The sequence below is a fragment of the Kryptolebias marmoratus genome, linkage group LG12, assembly GCF_001649575.2.
Source record: "Kryptolebias marmoratus isolate JLee-2015 linkage group LG12, ASM164957v2, whole genome shotgun sequence".
Taxonomy (NCBI): domain Eukaryota; kingdom Metazoa; phylum Chordata; class Actinopteri; order Cyprinodontiformes; family Rivulidae; genus Kryptolebias; species Kryptolebias marmoratus.
In genome coordinates, this window is record NC_051441.1 from 15241116 (window position 1) to 15259239 (window position 18124).

General features: G+C 42.8%; 1 protein-coding gene across 2 annotated transcripts; it reads left to right on the forward strand.

Annotated features, from left to right (window-relative positions):
* The first annotated feature begins 1833 nt into the window (after positions 1-1833).
* On the forward strand, positions 1834-16160 carry clcn7 (chloride channel 7). Of its 2 annotated transcripts, XM_017416735.3 has the most exons (25): positions 1961-2074; positions 2977-3054; positions 4846-4911; positions 5501-5566; positions 5703-5835; positions 6569-6678; positions 6990-7070; positions 7171-7233; positions 8300-8383; positions 8557-8650; positions 9180-9244; positions 9443-9559; positions 9642-9696; positions 10271-10331; positions 12238-12379; positions 12717-12810; positions 12886-13058; positions 13142-13193; positions 13279-13406; positions 13707-13792; positions 13950-14082; positions 14399-14458; positions 14552-14728; positions 14815-14895; positions 14982-16160. In XM_017416735.3, exons 1-25 carry the CDS (start codon positions 1961-1963, stop codon positions 15066-15068), a joined length of 2400 nt encoding a protein of 799 aa, XP_017272224.1. In that variant the 3' UTR covers positions 15069-16160. The 2 variants fall into 2 exon arrangements, with proteins under 2 accessions (XP_017272225.1, XP_017272224.1); XM_017416736.3 differs by lacking the exon at positions 2977-3054 and having other exon boundaries at positions 1834-2074; positions 14982-15068.
* Positions 16161-18124: the final 1964 nt, after the last annotated feature.

Here is an 18124-nt window from a genome sequence, read left to right on the forward strand (position 1 = left end):
GTTTAATCATGTTTTGTTATTTTTTTAAATCTATTTTTAAACAAAAGTATATCCCTTAAAAACTGTGACAAAGAGGCCTAACGTCAGTGTTTCAGAGCTGCCGTTGTTAGTCATTCTGTCAAAACACTGAAATAATAAGGAAATACTTACATAATCCTGAGTGATCAGCACAGTAATGTGGTTTCCCCCCCTTTGGGATCTTTGAGAATATTCCTGACCTTTCAATCAGCTGCAAACAGACTTATGAGATGAGTTTTTCTTCATTCAGTCAGTTTTAGGCTTTGATTCAGACCAGTTCTGACTCATTGACACTGAACCAGAACATGAACTCGTGTAAAAGATTGTAGAGTCATGTTCACGTCCTCATTAGAGCCATCAGTTAATATCTTACCTGCTGTGGATAGCTTTTTTTGAGGAACCTCAGTTTGGAGGAAAACAGTTTAAATCTGACCAGACTGATGCACTAACACCTATAAATCATTTTATAAATCTTTCTGCTGCTGTCACCCTCACATTAAATGGGATTAGAGCCGTTTTAAAAAGGCAGTGATCCATGTTGGTCCTGGCCCTGACTCCTTCTCCACAAACTGAGGTCGCTCAAAGAGACATCTGCAACAGGTAAGACATTAATTGTTAACAAACTTTCCACAGAGGACCACTTAAAAGATGTGACCTGTCACCTGTCTGGCTCTAAATGACAGAAAACTCCCGATTTTGTTCTGTTTTTCTAGGTTAAATCGTCTGATGCATTCAGTCAAAGTGTAAATCCTGATATTTCCAAAATGTCTTATGTTAGGAAAGTTGAACTGCTGAGTGGATGATGTGTTTATTTTTTGTTTGCTTCCCCTTTTTTAGTTGGGTTGTTTAGTCATAAATGCTGAACACATATTTAAAAGAGTCCTTTCAAGGAATTCACATTTGCACACAACTTTTATATAAACATACCCATTACTGACTGGAATGTACATGTCAGCCAGGGTCACAAGGATGATATTATTGATTATTATTATTGATATTCACTGTATCAGAACAAAGCAACAAACGAGCCCAAATAAGCAGACAGACCAAGATTTTAACTAATATATCATCTGCAGGAAAAGGTACAATATACAAACCCTGAACCGCACTGGGAAACTTCATATTAGTCTCTTAGGATAAATAAAATATAAACATTTATAGTCAGATTTGGTTTAATTTACTTTAAGTTGAACATTTAAGTGAACAAAATCAGTGTTTCTGTTTGAACATGTGTTACTTGTGTCAGTCTTGCTGGAAAAAACAAAACAAAACAACAACGAATCGAACTTTAAGCAATAAGACTGATATTTAAACTTGGGAAAATAGATGTGCGTTCATTCAACGAGTGGTTTAAAACCTAATTTAAACAACTCAGCTAAACTGGCGCCCAGCATGGCGTGAAGACGCTGAGTCAACGTTATTTTGACACTACCCACATTATGAAGTGCTGAAAGAACAAAATTGCTTAATTCTGAAAGAAACTCATACGATTGTGAAGTTAGTGTTAAATGTAATGACATATATTTGAATGACATATTCCATTCCATATTAAATGTATTATTTTTTTCCAGGCTGTAATTTTTATGTGCTATATTTGCATACAACTGACAAATAGAAATCATTCATTAAACCAAATTTAAATATATTTATGTAAAGCGAACATATTTCGATTTTAAGTCAATCAAATGTGTCTTTTTTTGTGTTTTTTTAGCGTGGTTGAGCTCTTAAACTGAAAGGACCGCTAAAACTACAGGTACCGGCATGCAACGCGGCAAACGTCTACTCTTGACCCTGCGCGCGAGCTTTACAAAACATCACGAGTTACTACAACGGCCCATGGAGGGCGGGGGGAACAGCAGCAGTAGTCAGGGTATAGCCGGCTGTAGCTGAAGTTAATGAGGACTTTTTCTTGACTTTTAGAGTTTCCCCGGAGGCCGCCGTCATGGCGAACATAACCAAGAAAGTGTCGTGGTCCAGCCGAGGTGACGAGGCCGGCGCAGCCTGGGAGGGAACCCCGCTGCTGAACGGCTCCGAGCGGCCCTCCGTGTCCCGACAGGTACCGCTAACAACAAGGTGGCTAACCCATGCTAACAGCTGCTCCCTCTGGATGCTGGGTCACGTCGTAAAGAGGGCTTTGAGGTGCCTCTGAATCATGTTTCCTGAGGCTGCACGGGTTAGAAATGTTAGCAATGATTTCAGTGCGTTTGCCTCAGATTCAGTGGTCATGTTTTTTTATCATGTTATTGCTTGTTTTTTTTGCATTTGTGTGTGCGAAATTTAATTAAATTACCCCCTTGATGCACATAACCAGATTATACAATATTAGAGCCTGGAAATGTTTGTCCCTCCAGCTCTGGTTCTGTTGTTTGAGAATGATAAGGACTTTTAACTGGTGACAAAAAAAAAGTCAAAACAATAACACATATTTTCACCAAACCTAAACAAAACTGTGTCCCATCAGACCTGCTGCATATAAGCTGTAAGCCCAGGTGTTAATGAAATCAAATAACTTCCTTTTTTCCCCTCTATATTCAGCTGACAAGAGGGACCACGAGTGGAGCTAAATTATCTGCATGTTTTTGATCTCTTACTAAGTCCAGGTTTTTTTATAGTGTGTTTTAGTTTTTGCAGAAATAGCAGCCCAAACAGAAGTTATTATTGCACCCACACCAAAACGCATATATGCAGCTTTTTTTTGTTTCAGTGTCAGAAAACCTTATGCAGATTTGCTTAAAACAGTAAATCAGGCTACAGCTCTCAGCTGATTTGGAAGACACGGACGTTAAACCGTCCTGCTTCCATGTTGCAGTCGTTCCTTTTTGTTTAGGCTTTGGTGTACATGAAACATTTCCATCCTCGTGTTCGCTGCTCCCCTGTGCCGCTCAGATGCATCGTACCTCTGTGCCTGGAAGTTAATGCACAGGGCCGTATGTCTGTGACTGTCTGTGGTGTCCGTAGTTGTCTGGAGAGAGGAGATTGTTTCAGATAGGCAGACTCAGCACAGTGGACTTGGACGAGGAAATAACGGCAGAGGAGGTAAAGTGGGAAGCTCCGGTCACCGTCGTCCTCTCCTTGTGTTTGTCGCTCCTATCAAGTCGCCGCTTCCATGCCTTTTAGGCCGAATAATCAGTCACACCCTACCTCCCTACGTGCAGTGCTTAAGGTGATTTCGCCCTGTATGCACCTGATGTGAAGGGTCTCATTGAACTGACCTGTCTGATCAGACTTTAGCTGTTAATTCAGCCAATGCTCATCTTCATCTCTCGGCTGCTGATTTGAGACAGCTGACACAGAGGCTGACTCATCCACAGTGCTCTGAAGGCACATGTCTGATGGTTTCCACTGTGAAGCAAGGCGAATGACTTCGTTTAACGCGGGGACACGTGCTTGTTGATGTCCTGCGCCTTTTTGGACACGGAGGCTGATGTGGGAGAGACGGATGTTGGTAGAAAAACCTTACAAGGAGTCAAAACAGCCAAAGAATCGTACACATGCAGACTCCAGTAAACAACAGCTAAATTATCTGTGTCTGTGAAGGCGACAGGTCACGTCTTTTTGAAGCGGGGCTCTGTGGAAAGGTTGTGCACGAACAGTATCTTACCTGTCGTAGATGGCTCTCTAAACGGCCTCAGTTTGGAGAAACGATCTGCAAATTTTCATAGCAGTGCATGCAAGCACACGCCTGTTTTAGAAACATTTACATCACTGTCTTGTTCCATAGTTGGTTGCAAGCGCTAATGGCAGTGTCACCTAGCTGTAGCACTTCTAGTCCAGTCATTTCTAGCAGGAATATCAGACGAGTTCTGCCAGAACAACAATCTGAAATTGAAAATGATTTAAAGGCTTATAAAGTAACCTTCACATGGACAAACGCTGTCTTTTTGTGATTGGAGTTGATTCAAAATGGTGACAGTCATGATTAAACTCTCCAAACTAAGGCTGGGAAAAGAGCTATCTGCTACAGGTAAGAAACTTGTTCAAAACCTTTCCCTAGACGCCCACTTTAAAGGGTCCGAACTGTCCCTTTTAAAGCCAGTATGTAATGTACGAGTCATGACCCAAGAAGAATAAACATAAAGTGGCTGAATATGAGCCTTAGACATCACGTTCTAATCATGTTTGTAGCATCTAGACCAGCCGAGCTGCTCCGGTCCTGAAATCCAACAATTACAGTCACTGTCTAAAATAAAATTTCGATTTAAAATCTGGTTTTATGTTAAATTTGCCCGGACTGAGGACTGCCGCCTGTTGAACGGCCCCGATATGCCGTTATCCCGCAGCTCGGCTCCCTTCCTGTTGTGCTGCGACCGCCTCAGGTGCTCCGTTTTCTCCAGCCGAAGCGGGACGTGACCCTCAAGCATGTGATTCGCTCGGATGTGAAAAGTTAATTCCCTGTGAAACGCCTCATGTGTTTGTCGTTGTTTGTATCAGTTCGTGCAACTGCATCTCCTCCACCACCTCATTTATATTAATAATAGTAAAAAAACTGAAACAACTCTGACCTGCAGGAGTCCCCATCTTTGTAGCTTTGATTCTGTTTGAAAGATGAAACGTTCTGGAGGAAATGCTGTTTTGTTTTTGTTTTTTCTCACCACAGCTGCTGTATGTGTCTTAAGCTAGTCAAACATTTCCTCTTTTTCCTCTTAGAAGTGGCTTTCAAGAGTCAAAAAACCCAACAAGTGTTGTGTTGTTTTAAGCTGCACCTCTGGCCGTTGTGTGTAGCATCTTTCAGTGTGTCTCTGGTTCTCTGCTGGGGGGAGGGGGGACGGGGTCAGAGGTCAAGTGATGACGTGTCTACCTCCGTCTTTCGTGCGTTGTCCCCTGCAGGACTCTACAAGCTGGAAACCCAAAGAGATCCCTCACAACGAGAAGCTGCTGTCGCTTAAATTTGAGGTAAAATATGCCGGACAAAACTTTCTCCATTTTTCTCTGAAACAGCACCAGGTTGCAGAGCTTTCTCTCTCATTTGTCCTCCAGAAGATTAAACCGAGCTGTTTTGTCAAAATAAAACCCAAACAAAGACATTTACAGTATATCTGCTTTCGAAGTCACACAACAATTCATTAGTGTTTTCATCCTTTAGTTGTGCACACATCAGAATGTTGTTTTCCTCCTTAATTTCAAATAAACTGCATCCAGTTTGTGAAGGAAATAAAACTTTGCACAGTTAGCATGTGTAGCATCAGTCTGTAAGCTTGTAGCAAATGCAGCAAACGTTGGCTTGAAGTTTCCCTGACAGACGGAGGTTGAAAGCTCAAAAATAAAAAGCAGGATTATATTGTAATTTATTCTTCCTGTTGTCTGCTGAAGCCTCCTTGCTTCCAAAGGCTCCCAAGTAGAAAAAGATATACTTTACAGATAGTACGTACAGCTGACTTCAAGTCTGCTTCTTCCAGTAAAAACTGAACTCGGTTACGATGCATTCACTGACCGGACGGAATCAGAGTGTTCGCTGAGAGCTTGTGTTGTGGGCTTGTTGTAGAGTTTGGACTATGACAACATTGAAAACCAGCTGTTTCTGGAAGAGGAGAGGAGGATGAGCTTCTTGGTGAGTGGAGCAGGAAATGTATGATGCCTGCCTCCGTTTTTTTTAATTTTTTTTATTTTATGAATGTTTTCTTGCTCCTGTCTGTCACTTGTTTTTATTTTTATTTTTTTTCCCGTGTCACTCCTCTCGCCGTCAGGGCTTCCGCTGCCTTGAGATCAGTCGCTGGGTGGTCTGCGGTCTGATCGGCGTCCTGACTGGACTCATCGCCTGCTTCATAGACATCGTGGTGGAAAAGCTGGCCGGCATCAAATACCAAGTGATCAAAGAAAGTATCCTTAAAATGTGCTTGATTTTACTGACGCCAGGAACCAAGACAGTTAGGTTACCATAACGAACTTTCTAAATTCTTGGGTACACGATTACTGAAGCTGAAATGAAAACTCCTCGTTTCCTATATGGACGAATTGGAGCTTCTTACCCAAAACACAATGAGCTGAAAGCATGTTCCGACTGACGGACGACTAAAACTGTCAACTCGGGTCAGATTCCTGACAACCTGTGTGCGATCCTGCCTTGTATACAGCATTAACAGAGCGAGAACTCGACATGATCAAAGTTGTATGGCGTGGGTTTTATTGTTGATTAGAAAAATGGTAAAGGGTGGATATGGATGCGTAAATGCATCCAGTGGGATGGGACGGTGAGTTGGACTGGAGGTGGAAAGTCTCCAATGAACGTTTGCATGAAATAAATACGTTAACCATCTGGAACTTCTGCCATCACCAGCAAGTTTAATATGGAGGGCATATAAGCAGGTTGGAGAACAGTGTGTTACAGAAATAAGTACTGTTTGATATTAAAACCCCTTATGGACCAACATGGAGAGCATCCTGGCCGTAGACAGGTTCCAAGCAAGCCGAACGATGCTAATGACGCCAGACTGCCTCCATCATGAGCGCCCCGAGGCCAGTGATGCGCCTCGTAGGAAACATGATGATGATGATGATGATTAACTGTCAGAAAAGAACAGAAACGCTCCTCTTTAACCCCGACCCTCCTCAGACATTGTGCAGTTCACAGAAGCCGGCGGTCTGTCCATCTCCCTCATCCTCTGGGCCGTCCTCAACTGTGCCTTCGTCATGTTGGGAGCCATCATGGTGGCGTGCTTCGAGGTAAAGCCCGAAAAGAGTTTCGCAACTTGTTAATTTTCAGGGCTTGCGTGCGATTGAATTCCCGAGGTGTGAAAGCGGATTTAGAGGAAACGTGCCGTCAGAATTCTTCCATCTGTCAGATGAAGCGCCGGTGAAAGTGAAAACTTCATTTGGAAACTGGACTTCCTCCTCAAGCTGTAAATGTTGAAATCTTGTACAGACGAATGTTTCTGTATTCTTGTTAGTTTAGCTTTGGTTACTGTAGTTAAGCTTTTAATACTAACAAGAACTTGTTCATAATAATCCCTGTTTTCTGCTGCTGTCTCTCGCAGCCCATAGCGGGAGGAAGTGGTATTCCTCAGATAAAATGTTACCTAAACGGAGTCAAGATTCCCAGAGTCGTGCGGCTCAAGGTACAGGCTCATAACACACACAAACGTCAGTCTTTTCTTTAAGCAGGAAAATAAATTCTTGTATAAACTTAACATAATTTGTCCCCCCTAACCTTCGCAGACACTGGTGGTGAAGGTGTTTGGTGTCATTTGTTCAGTGGTTGGAGGTCTCGCTGTCGGGAAGGTAAACAGTTTAAAAGTCTTTCTGATCATTAAACAGATTCCTTTGATTTTTTTTTTTTGTCATGCTAAAATTATTTAAAGCGGTCAGTGTTAGCCAACACAAAAATAGCTATAATGCAGTCGGTTTGACAGATATTCAGCTAAAGTTTGACGTGGTGAAAGCTGATCTCACTGAATCACAAACATCTATGACTTTGACTTTTCCCAACATGACACGGTTTTAGTCTAAAACTGTGACACAAAAAGCAGTGGTGTCCAATCCTGGTCCTGGAGCGCCACTATCCTGCATGTTTTAGATGTTTCCCTGCTCTTCTGCAGGTCTTCAGTTTCTGCAGAAAGCAGTTAAAGCTGTTTCCATCCTCCGTGAGAAGCCACAAAGTCTGCTCTCAGTCGTGTGTTACCATGATGAAAATTGCATCATTTTGTTCTCGTAGCAGCCTTGTTCGCCGCTTCTCAACACAAGACCCTGACCAAACCGTTTCTCTCAGGGGTTTGAGCCAAGTGTTGTGTGATTGGTCAGAAGTTGTTTATGTGCTTTAATGGAGCCATTTAGCTTCTTCTGTTCCTCTGAGAAGCTGTTAGAAAATACAGCCGTCTTTCCAACTGTTCCAACAAAACTTAGAAACCTGTGAACTTAAAAAGACCGCGAGGAGACACAGGTGGTCTTCATGGCTGAGACCGTCTCAGTCTGTTTAATAAACATGTCTGGTCGCAGTAAGGGAAGCTAAAATCTGTCTCGTGGGAGAAAGGTGTGTGAGAAAACCAACGTCTCCCAACTACATGACCACAAATTTACTTCTTGACGTCTCATGGAGTATGATGGAGCCTGTTAATCACTCAGTCATTCAAAGCAGAGGAACAACTAAAACATGCAGGATAGTTGTCCTCCAGGACCAGGACTGGACACCGCTGCTTTAAAGGAAGGCCAGGATTTTTTATTAGTAGTTTGTTTTCTCACTGCCTGTCCTGTAGCTGTTCGGTCCGTATGACTGACTTTTGGCCACCTTATGTTTTAGCTGTTTGTTTTTTTACCATGTATGTATTCTCTTTGTTTCCCACTCCTTTAGGAAGGTCCCATGATTCACTCCGGTGCTGTTGTGGCTGCGGGGGTCTCCCAGGGGAGGAGCACCTCTTTAAAGAGAGACTTTAAGGTTCACTTCCTGGGTTTTATGTTTGTGTCCCAAGCTTCTCGCCGCCGTCGCAAATTCTCCATCTGTACTCCCTGTTGGAGTTTAAATTCCAAACTTTACTGCTGATTAGTGAAATCGATCAGTTTCCTCGTAGAGTTGAAGTGATTTCTAATAAGCGTCTCTGTGTTTTGTAGATATTTGAGTACTTCCGCCGAGACACGGAGAAAAGAGACTTTGTCTCTGCTGGAGCTGCTGCTGGAGTTTCTGCTGCTTTTGGAGCACCTGTTGGTAAAAACTTGGTCACCGTAACACGACGGAACATAAAACTCTGTTCACGATCGGCTTTTGCTCTTTTGCTCTGTTCAGCTTCTGTAAAGCCAACATTATGACATTATCTCTGCAGAGCCCAAAAGAAAAAAACAAACGAAGCGTAAAGAAGTTTTTTCTCTCTGCTTATTTGATGCTGCTAAGACAATCCACTGTGAATGTTTACCGGCCTCCTTGTCGACTTGTTTAAATTCCTCTTAGTGTTTTCGTTTTGCACAATCTGCATCCTGAATAGAGGCATTCAAACGTGGAATTAAAAGCTTTTTAAATCATTTATCTGCAGCTATCATCAAGTGAAAAGAATGGATTTAAAACTTGTGATCTCAATGAATGCCTGGTTCATTCACACAACAAGGAGAAAGCCTTGGGCTAATCTCAGCTAGCTTCAGCTTTCATACTAATTTACTGCGTGGGTCATAAGCAGGACAGATGATTTCTTTGGTCACGGCTGTGGTGCTTAACTGACTTTAGTTTTGCGTTCGTTCAACAGGGGGCGTTTTGTTCGCTCTTGAAGAAGGAGCTTCTTTCTGGAATCAGATGTTGACGTGGAGGATTGTAAGTCTGAAAGTGTGACCCCTCTCCGCGCTCGCGCAGCGTGTTTAGATACATCAAATCCGTCTGTAAAACTCCCGAGAGACAAAAAACAGATTGAAGCGGGAACGCTTTAAGGCTTCCTTGTGCTTCTCTTCATGTTCAGTTTGACGACACGGTCCACTTTTCTTGATCGTTTTTTTTTTTATTGTTTGTTCTCAGTTCTTCGCCTCCATGATCTCCACCTTCACCCTGAACTTCTTCCTCAGTATTTATCACCACAAACCAGGAGAGCTTTCCAACCCAGGTCTCATCAACTTTGGACGCTTTGAGAGCGAAGTGAGAAGCCATATTTATGTTTTTCACTCGATCGTTTCCCTTTTGTTGCCTTTGAATGTAAAATTGTGTTTTTCCTCTTCAGACTATGGCATATAACTTCTATGAGATCCCCTTGTTCATTGCCATGGGAGCTCTAGGTAAGAATAGTTTGTTTTTGGACACAATGTGAGTGTAATACATAGAAATAACTACTTATGTATGATTATAGAATGATGATATTAGAGCATATCTGTCAAAAAGTCCAAAAAGTTTAATTTGCTGCATTAGATGATGTCTGAGCAGAAGAAGCTTCTGTTTTGTTTGCACCGAAGAATTGATTTTTAAACTCCACAAAGACAGAAAATGACACCAGTGGAACGATCCACAGATCAAAGCTGCAGCAGCTGTTTTTTTTACTGTTTGTTTAAATGACTTTATGGAAACATGAGTCATCACCAGAGCACATTCTTTAATCATGTGAGAACGAGCTCAGTTTACCAGCGTGAACTTCAGCAGGGATTACCGCGAAGAGTACAGGTTCTGAGCAGCAAAGCACGGAGGCGGGGGTGTGATGATGTGGGACTGCATGAATGCAGGGGGGTGTTAGAGGGAGATGGCGTTTGCTGACGACTCCGAAACGTATCTGAATCCAAACAGTAAAGCATGGAGGTGGAAGTGTGATGATAATAAGGCCCAAAGTAACGTCTCCTGTTTATTTCTTGCTGTTTTTAGGCGGAGCGCTGGGAGCTTTATTCAACGTGCTCAACTACTGGCTGACCATCTTCAGGATCAGGTACGGGCCGAAGCAGAGCCACCGCAGCACGTTCAAACACCTCGCTGCCGTTCACAGGAAGGCGTGGATGCAATATGAGGAAGTTTTTTTTTTGTTGTTGTTTTTATTGAAAGGCTTAAGAGTTTCTGAAAATATCTCCACCATGTGATTGAAGGGAGTAAAAATAGTCCCACTGAAGGAACAAGTCCGATGAGTGTGACAGGAAACTCCCACTCAGACGCTTCCTGGTGTGAAGCAGATTATTTGTTCGATTTATGACATTAAACTTTCTTCCACCATCCACGGGGCAGTGGTTCGTAACCACATGCAGTTTATTGGACAGCATTTATAATGTTGCTTCGTGCTTCATCAGCTCGTACCATAAAATGACTGCGGGGGGAGGTTTGATGCACAGCTTTTTAGATTTGACGGGTTTAGAAGTGACACCTTTCGAGGTTTATTTGTACAGTAGCTGTGAAGCAATCCAAGGAGCCACGTTTACTTTAATACCAAATAAATAGACGGAAAGTTGTAGCAGAAATATTCCGACTGGAATAAACGGAGAAAATAAGCATTTACATGTAAATTTATATCTATGCTTATTTTAGTGATTATGTAATATATCCCAGTTTTGAGCGGAAATGATCGAAGCTCATTAAAACGTATCAAGTGTTAGATTAATTGTTATACAATTTAATTGTTATAAGGAGAGAGGGTTACTTGTGGCTAACATTCATAAAGTTTAAGGAAGGCCGGTTCTTTGTTGAGGTTTGTTTATTGCCGTTCCAGGCAGACCTGTTTTTTTTAAGGTACCACCTCCTCCCTGACTGTAAGGAAGTTTGTTTAATGACAATTACCGCCTTGTTTTCCTCTCAGCTGTTATTTTTAACACCCAGACTCGTCTCTTTGTTTTTGTCGCGGGTAATTCCACGCCAATTATAAAACCCTTTTTTTTTTTTTTTTTTTTTGCAGGTCAGTGTGAATTTTTATTTATATAACATTTTACAAACAGCAAAAGCTGTAAAAGTAAATTTAATATATGTGGCTTTGCATCAAAATCGTATAAAAGGCACAGATAAATAAAAGTCTAGGTAAAATAAAATAGGCTAAAATACAAATAAACAGTACAGTCTGAGAGCATCTGGTTGTCTGGCCTCAGTAATTTTATTAAAGTGTGATGATTGTATAAGAGCCTGAAGATAAGATGGAGCCAGATCAATTAATCAATTAAGTCCCAAAAATTAACACCGAAATCTTAAAATCAATTCTGTGACGAACAGGAAGACATAAGCGTGAAGCCAACATTAGTATCTGATCTGTTCGCAGCAGTATTTTGTATCCGCTGCAGGCGACAAGGAGGATTGATCTACGTCCTCATACGAGAAATTAAAATTTGTTGGTTTTAAAGCATGAATAACCTTTAAAAAATATTTATAAAAATATAAATAAGGCTTCAACTTTGCTGAGCTTGTTTTGAAAATTGAATAAATTAAAGAAAAAAAAAAGGAAAATATTTAATAAAACCAGAGGCCCAGGGTTATGTTTCTGCTCACATAAGCTGACGTCTGTTTTGTTTTCATTCAAATGAAGGAAATTTAAATTCGTCTACGTCCTGAAATCATTTAGACGGTCCCATAAAGGCTCCAAACTATCGATAGCTTTTATTTATTTGTTTTTTTATATCTGAATGTTGTCTGTAAAGCAATAAAACAGGAAGCCATAGTTTCCAAAAGGCAAACACGTTTAATTAAAACAGGACGGTGCTCAGGATGGAGCCCTGAGGAACTCCACATGTAAGTGGAGAATATTGATCTGCATAGACGGAAACGACTGCATGTCAGATGTGATTAAAACCACCGTAGAACGACTTGTTTAATGCCTTTGCACTGTTTGGTGGTCCCCCCCCCGTCTGTTTGTGTGTTTTCAGATATGTTCACAGGCCGTGTCTGCAAGTGATGGAGGCCATGTTGGTCGCCGCAGTGACCGCAGCGGTGTCTTTCATCATGATCTATTTCTCCAACGACTGTCAGCCTTTGGGGCCAGACAACAGCGAGGAGTACCCACTGCAGGTACACACACACACACACACACACAGTCAGGTGGGCTTCTGAAAGCTTAAAACAGGGTAAAAATCTTAACAATTTAATGGAGAGTGAGACCAAACTAGACAGCACTTTCTGTGAATCTCTATGCTTCCTATTCATGGTTTTATGCATTCAAGACTGACTTTTATTCAGTGTTTATTTACCTTCTTTAGCTTCTAATGCATTGTGTGCTACAAAGGTACAAAGTATTTTTAGAAGTACCTCAGGGCCATAACCGAAACAAAAACACGAGTTTGATTCAATCTTCCTGTTTGCTTCCAAGTCTTTGTAACCTTATATATTCTTAAATGTCCGTTTCCAGTTGTTTTGTGCAGATGGAGAGTACAACTCGATGGCTACAGCCTTCTTCAACACTCCTGAGAGAAGCGTGCGAAGCCTCTTCCACAACCCCGCAGGTAACACCCCGCACCTGGACGAGCTTATCGATAACGTATCGTTTGCTCACGTTTTGTATCGCCTGTGCTTCAAAGGAACCTACAACCCCCTGACGCTGGGCCTGTTCACTCTGACCTATTTCTTCCTGGCGTGTTGGACGTACGGCCTGTCTGTGTCGGCCGGCGTTTTCATCCCGTCTCTCCTGATCGGCGCAGCCTGGGGGAGGCTGTGTGGCATACTGCTCGCCTCCATTGCTCAAGCTGACTCGGTCTGCGCTGCACGCCGCCTCGCAGGTTTCATTTAACGCCAAACCTTTAACATCGTCAGCTTTTCATGGGTTTTATTTCACAGACCTGGGCCGACCCCGGGAAGTACGCCCTGATTGGAGCCGCGGCTCAGCTCGGTGAGTAACTGAAGCCGTTTGCATTTATACCGTCGGCTTTTTCCACGTGTCTTTCCCGTAACGCAAACGCAGCTGCTCTCCGCAGGCGGCATCGTGAGAATGACTCTCAGTTTGACTGTCATCTTGGTGGAGGCGACGGGAAACGTCACGTACGGCCTTCCCATCATGCTCGCCCTCATGACTGCCAAGATCGTCGGAGACTATTTTCAAGAAGTGAGTAACGAGGAAGAGACTTAATTAAAACGCTGCGAACACATGCAGTGAAGGGTTTTGATTGTGCAACACGATCACAATAGAGAAAAGGCTGAACAACATCTATCGTTCTGCTAAATAAATGTGCTGCTGGTTGGGTTTAAAAGGCTCCACTGTGTGTTTTTATACACACAAATCCAAAGCGGCCGTTGCATTTATTTTTAATCGGCGAATTAAAATGAGCCCGTTGGCCCACATGACATATTTTCCTGTCGACGCAAAGCAGTCAAGTGAGTTTGTAACCACTCCTGCCCTTTTTAGGGTTTGTATGATATTCACATCAAGCTGCAGAGCGTTCCCTTCCTGCACTCGGAGGCTCCTGCCACCTCCCACTGGCTGACTGCCAGGTAGGTCCTGTCTGACGAGTCGCCTTTTTAAGAACGACTCTCCAAGTCCGCCTCGTAAGACCTTAGTGTTGTGTAACCAATCGTCCTCTTCACCGCCCCCCCCTTTCTTTATTTATCTGTCTCTTTGCGTCCGCCCTCCGCCCTCTTCCCGACCCAGAGAGGTGATGAGTTCTCCGGTCACCTGTTTCAACAAGGTGGAGAAGGTGGGGACCATCGTGGACGTCCTCAGCAACACGTCCACCAATCACAACGGCTTCCCTGTCGTCGTGCAGGTTTCTGATAACGACGAGGTATTTGTCACCCTTCTGAAGCACCGATTTCTCTCTTTTATTCGCTCCATCCTGTAGGGTTGGGGGGTATCTCCCCTTCCTTTAATTAATCTATTATCGTCTGCCTAGAAAGACTCATGTTGTCTCATTACTGCATGTAATTTAGAGCATTTTAAGGGTTTTTTATTTATTTTAACCTTACTTTTTTAGATGAAAGAAGTTTTTAGGGACTGGATTCAAAGCAATGCTGTATGTTTTATATAGATCTCGTCCCACCCTGCTTCCTCCAGCTTTAAGGTTTCCATCAAAACTCTTTTTGTTTTTCTCGTCTTCTCAGCCGGCTAAACTCTGCGGCCTCATCCTGCGCTCCCAGCTCATCGTTCTCCTCAAGCACAAGGTAACGTAAGCCGCGGCTAGTTTTCCCGGTCGAGAGGCGTCTTGTTTCTCACAGCTTTCGGTCCTCGTTGCGTCCCCGCTCCGCTCCTGACAGGTGTTCGTGGAGCTGGCGCAGTCCCGGCTGACTCAGAGGAAGCTCCAGCTGAAGGATTTCCGGGACGCCTACCCGCGCTTCCCGCCTATCCAGAGCATCCACGTGTCCCAGGACGAGCGGGAGTGCATGATGGACCTGACGGAGTTCATGAACCCGACGCCGTACACCGTGCCTCAGGTAGCCGTTCGACGCTCTCGTTGTTCTTCTCCTTTAAAAACCGTCTCATTCTTCCTGTGGCCGAAGTAACACTCTTTATTTTCCAGGACACGTCTCTGCCTCGAGTCTTTAAGCTCTTCAGAGCTCTGGGCCTCAGACACTTGGTGGTAGTCGACGATGAAAACAGGGTAAGCGTGTTACTCACGTTTCTGTATCAGTCGTACGTGTTCGTGTCGAGTTCGCTAAAGGAAAGCTTCTTATTCTTGGTGTGCAGGTGGTTGGACTGGTGACCAGGAAAGACTTGGCCAGATATCACCTGGGCAAACATGGACTGGAGGAGATGCATTTGGCTCAGACATAACACACACACACACACACACACACAAACACACTCTTATGGACTGAGATCTCCTGATGCTTCAGAGAAAAGACGACACCTTCAAGGCCTAAAAGATCTGCTATTCTTCAGATATTTATCTTTAGAATAACTCCTTCATGTGAAATCAGCATGAAATTGTTTCTGATTTGTAGTTTTTTTTTTTAATAATTCCCCGAGTCTCTGTGTTTGTGTTCAGTCTTGTCTGCTTTTCCTCCTTCTGATCATCCAGTTTTACAGCCCGCACTGCTTTAATTCGGGCCAAACAGAAAAGACTGAAGCAATGAAAGGAGTACCTTAAATCAAGGCCAAACTCCTGGGGTCAACTTTTTTTCATTCAGGTTTCTACTCCTCAGCCCGACGAACACGTCGCAGGGACGCAGAGAGATCACGATTCATTTCACTTGTATAATAAGAAGAATTATTCTGCTTCCATGAAACAGAAGCTGTGATCTTTATGAGTTTGTTCTGGTAGCATAGGAAACTTACAGAAACCCTCCTCCCTCATTAAATTTTCACGTCGAATGAAAAGATATTTAAATGGTTTTGTTTTCATATTCAAAATCAGTTTTTTTGTAAAGTTATCAGAGTGAGTGATTCTGGTCCGAGAGATTTATTTATTGTTGAGGTTTGCAGCTAATTTCTTCCAGCTGAAATCCATATTTGCTGTTTTTTTTCCTGGCTCTGTTTAGCTTCTGTGTTCCCAGGATGTCTTTGTGCTACTGTCAGTAATGATCATATTTTAATTACCTCCAAAGACTTGCACTTTGACCTCCTCTAAAAATCCACGAGATGTTTACAGAAGAGCTGCAAGACGACCGTCGTGAAGCTCTGCTTCTCATTCGTGTTTCCCAAAGACACAGAAGTAATATTTTAGATGATCTCGTCTTTGTTTGTTGATCTCACACCTCTTTGGTTGACATATTACTATTATTATTATTTTGCACTAAATTCTACTTTGATTTTTTCACCTGTGTGCTCTTATTGTATAGGATGTAAAAAATGATCTATTTAGCTCTATTTTATAACCAACTGGATAAACCTTTTGTGAATTAATAAAGCTGAAATCTGTCTATATTAAAGTGTATATTTGTATATTTCACTATCAAAGGTGGAGCACCAAACAATGAACTAAACTCAGAAATCAGAGCAAACATTGGCTTATCATTTTATTTTAATCTGATTATTTCACTGACGTAATTAATGTTTTAAAGTTCCAACATTAATGTCAGCTTTATTTTAAGAACGCAGCTGAAGTTGACCAGAGGGCTTCACTTTAGGTAAATAAGGTTCATATTTTAAAAAGTTTTTAGCAACTTTTAAAGTCATTTTTTTAAGAGTTAAGGGTAACTTACAGACGCAGTGAAACAGTCAGTATGATAAAGAAGAGTTTGAACCTAAAGCTTGAATTTATATATTTATTTTTGTACACACTGAAGTATGACACAGTCTGGTTTTATTTATTTTTCCTCTTACTACAAATTTTTAATTTGTGGCGGCGAAGTCGTCAAATCTGCCTCAAGATTCGGGTGTTTTTAAAGGGTCACTGTCTGGTTAGATAACCGGTGGTTTACAGGAGATGTTTTATTGTATCTGATGTGACTGCCAGAAGTGCTAAAGCTAGCTGCTGCTGTTTGCAAACGAAGGTGCGAGGTGAAACTGGCGGAAATGTAAGGGGTTCTAAGGTAATTGTTTTTAAGATGGCGCTCGCCAGTCCGGTCAGATTCAAACTCTGAATCGGGTCGTTCAAGGAGCCATCTGCGACAGGTAAGATATTAACCGTTAACACCCTCTCCACTCCACCTCAGTAGCCTTTTAGGTTGTGGTTTTACTTCTCGAATGTGACCGAACTATTTAAGAGGAAAAACACAAGAAGATGAAATTTAAAGTCGTCACAGGAATCTTTTTTTTTTTCTCCCTGCAAAGTCTATGTTTGCGTTCTGCCATCTTTGCCTGAGCTCACACCGTTGTTTCTGAAGAGGGCGAACTCTGCCACCTGCTAACAAATGAAATTATTGCAGCTTTTCTAGCTCTGACCTGTGTGTTGATCTGTGTCTCGGAAAAGACAGAAATAAGACACTTTAAAGAAGAAGTAAAATGCATTTTGCCCTTCCTCCATTACCTCCTTTATGCCTTTACATTTCATTGTAGAGCCAATATAACACTTTCTCACACTTAGGATGACCTGGGTTCAGTTTCCAGAGTGTTTGGTTGCCAAGTTGTTTTACTTCTGGAGAAAAACAAAGTTGTACTTCCTGTTTCCAGTAAGTCTGCCGAACGTAGGTCAGAGTTGTAATGTTTGAGGACAAACCCCGGGGAGCCCTCAAGACGCTCTCTGTGACACCATCCGTAGTTGGCGCCCACCTGGACTCCGCCGGGGCCCTTGGCTGCTGCTAATTCGTGTTTTCATCAGGCGCTTTCGGAGCGTGATCCCTTTAAAGCATCTGCTGGCTGTTAACAGAGACACGTCGGGGTGATTCAAAAAACAAAAGTCCAACCCAAGCACTCTGGATATATGGAAACTAAGATCCGAAAGGGTTTGAGTCGGGCTCCAGGTGTCCTCGGTGACTTGGTAACTAGTTTGAGTCTGGCGAAACGTTTGGAACGTGTGCAAAGCCTTTGCGACTTGAAATGGAGGCCTCGCGGCAGCAAACTGAGAACCGGTTCAATGCATTTCAAGAAGGTAGAACGCTGCTCCCGCTCGCCGCCCGGCGAGACGCGAGCTTAAGGTTGGCGACCCAAACTCGACTCAACGTGGGAAAATCAACAGGTTTTCCGTTGCGACGTCACTGAATTGTGAGTAACTGGCGAGTTGTGTGGCCGCCATGGCGTGTTTCTGTGCCCGCGGCATGGCTGTGTTCTAGGCCCCCCCATGTTTCTGAGGTAACCCACTGGAGCACATGTCACAAATCAAGAAAAGTCTCCTTTTTATGATGATTACTTTCAGGCCTGGATATATTTTCTGTCGGAGAGCTCCCATATTCCCGAGACGGAGCTGGAGACAACTCCATTTTAAGAGAAAAATTTGTTCTGCAAATTCT

Bases quoted from the DNA above. Each gene is read 5' to 3' on its own strand.
- clcn7 (XM_017416735.3), top strand. From the start codon at position 1,961: ATGGCGAACATAACCAAGAAAGTGTCGTGGTCCAGCCGAGGTGACGAG. The intron at 12,811-12,885 runs GTAACACCCCGC...TGTGCTTCAAAG, and splicing joins CCTCTTCCACAACCCCGCAG to GAACCTACAACCCCCTGACG. The intron at 14,729-14,814 runs GTAGCCGTTCGA...TTTATTTTCCAG, and splicing joins CGCCGTACACCGTGCCTCAG to GACACGTCTCTGCCTCGAGT.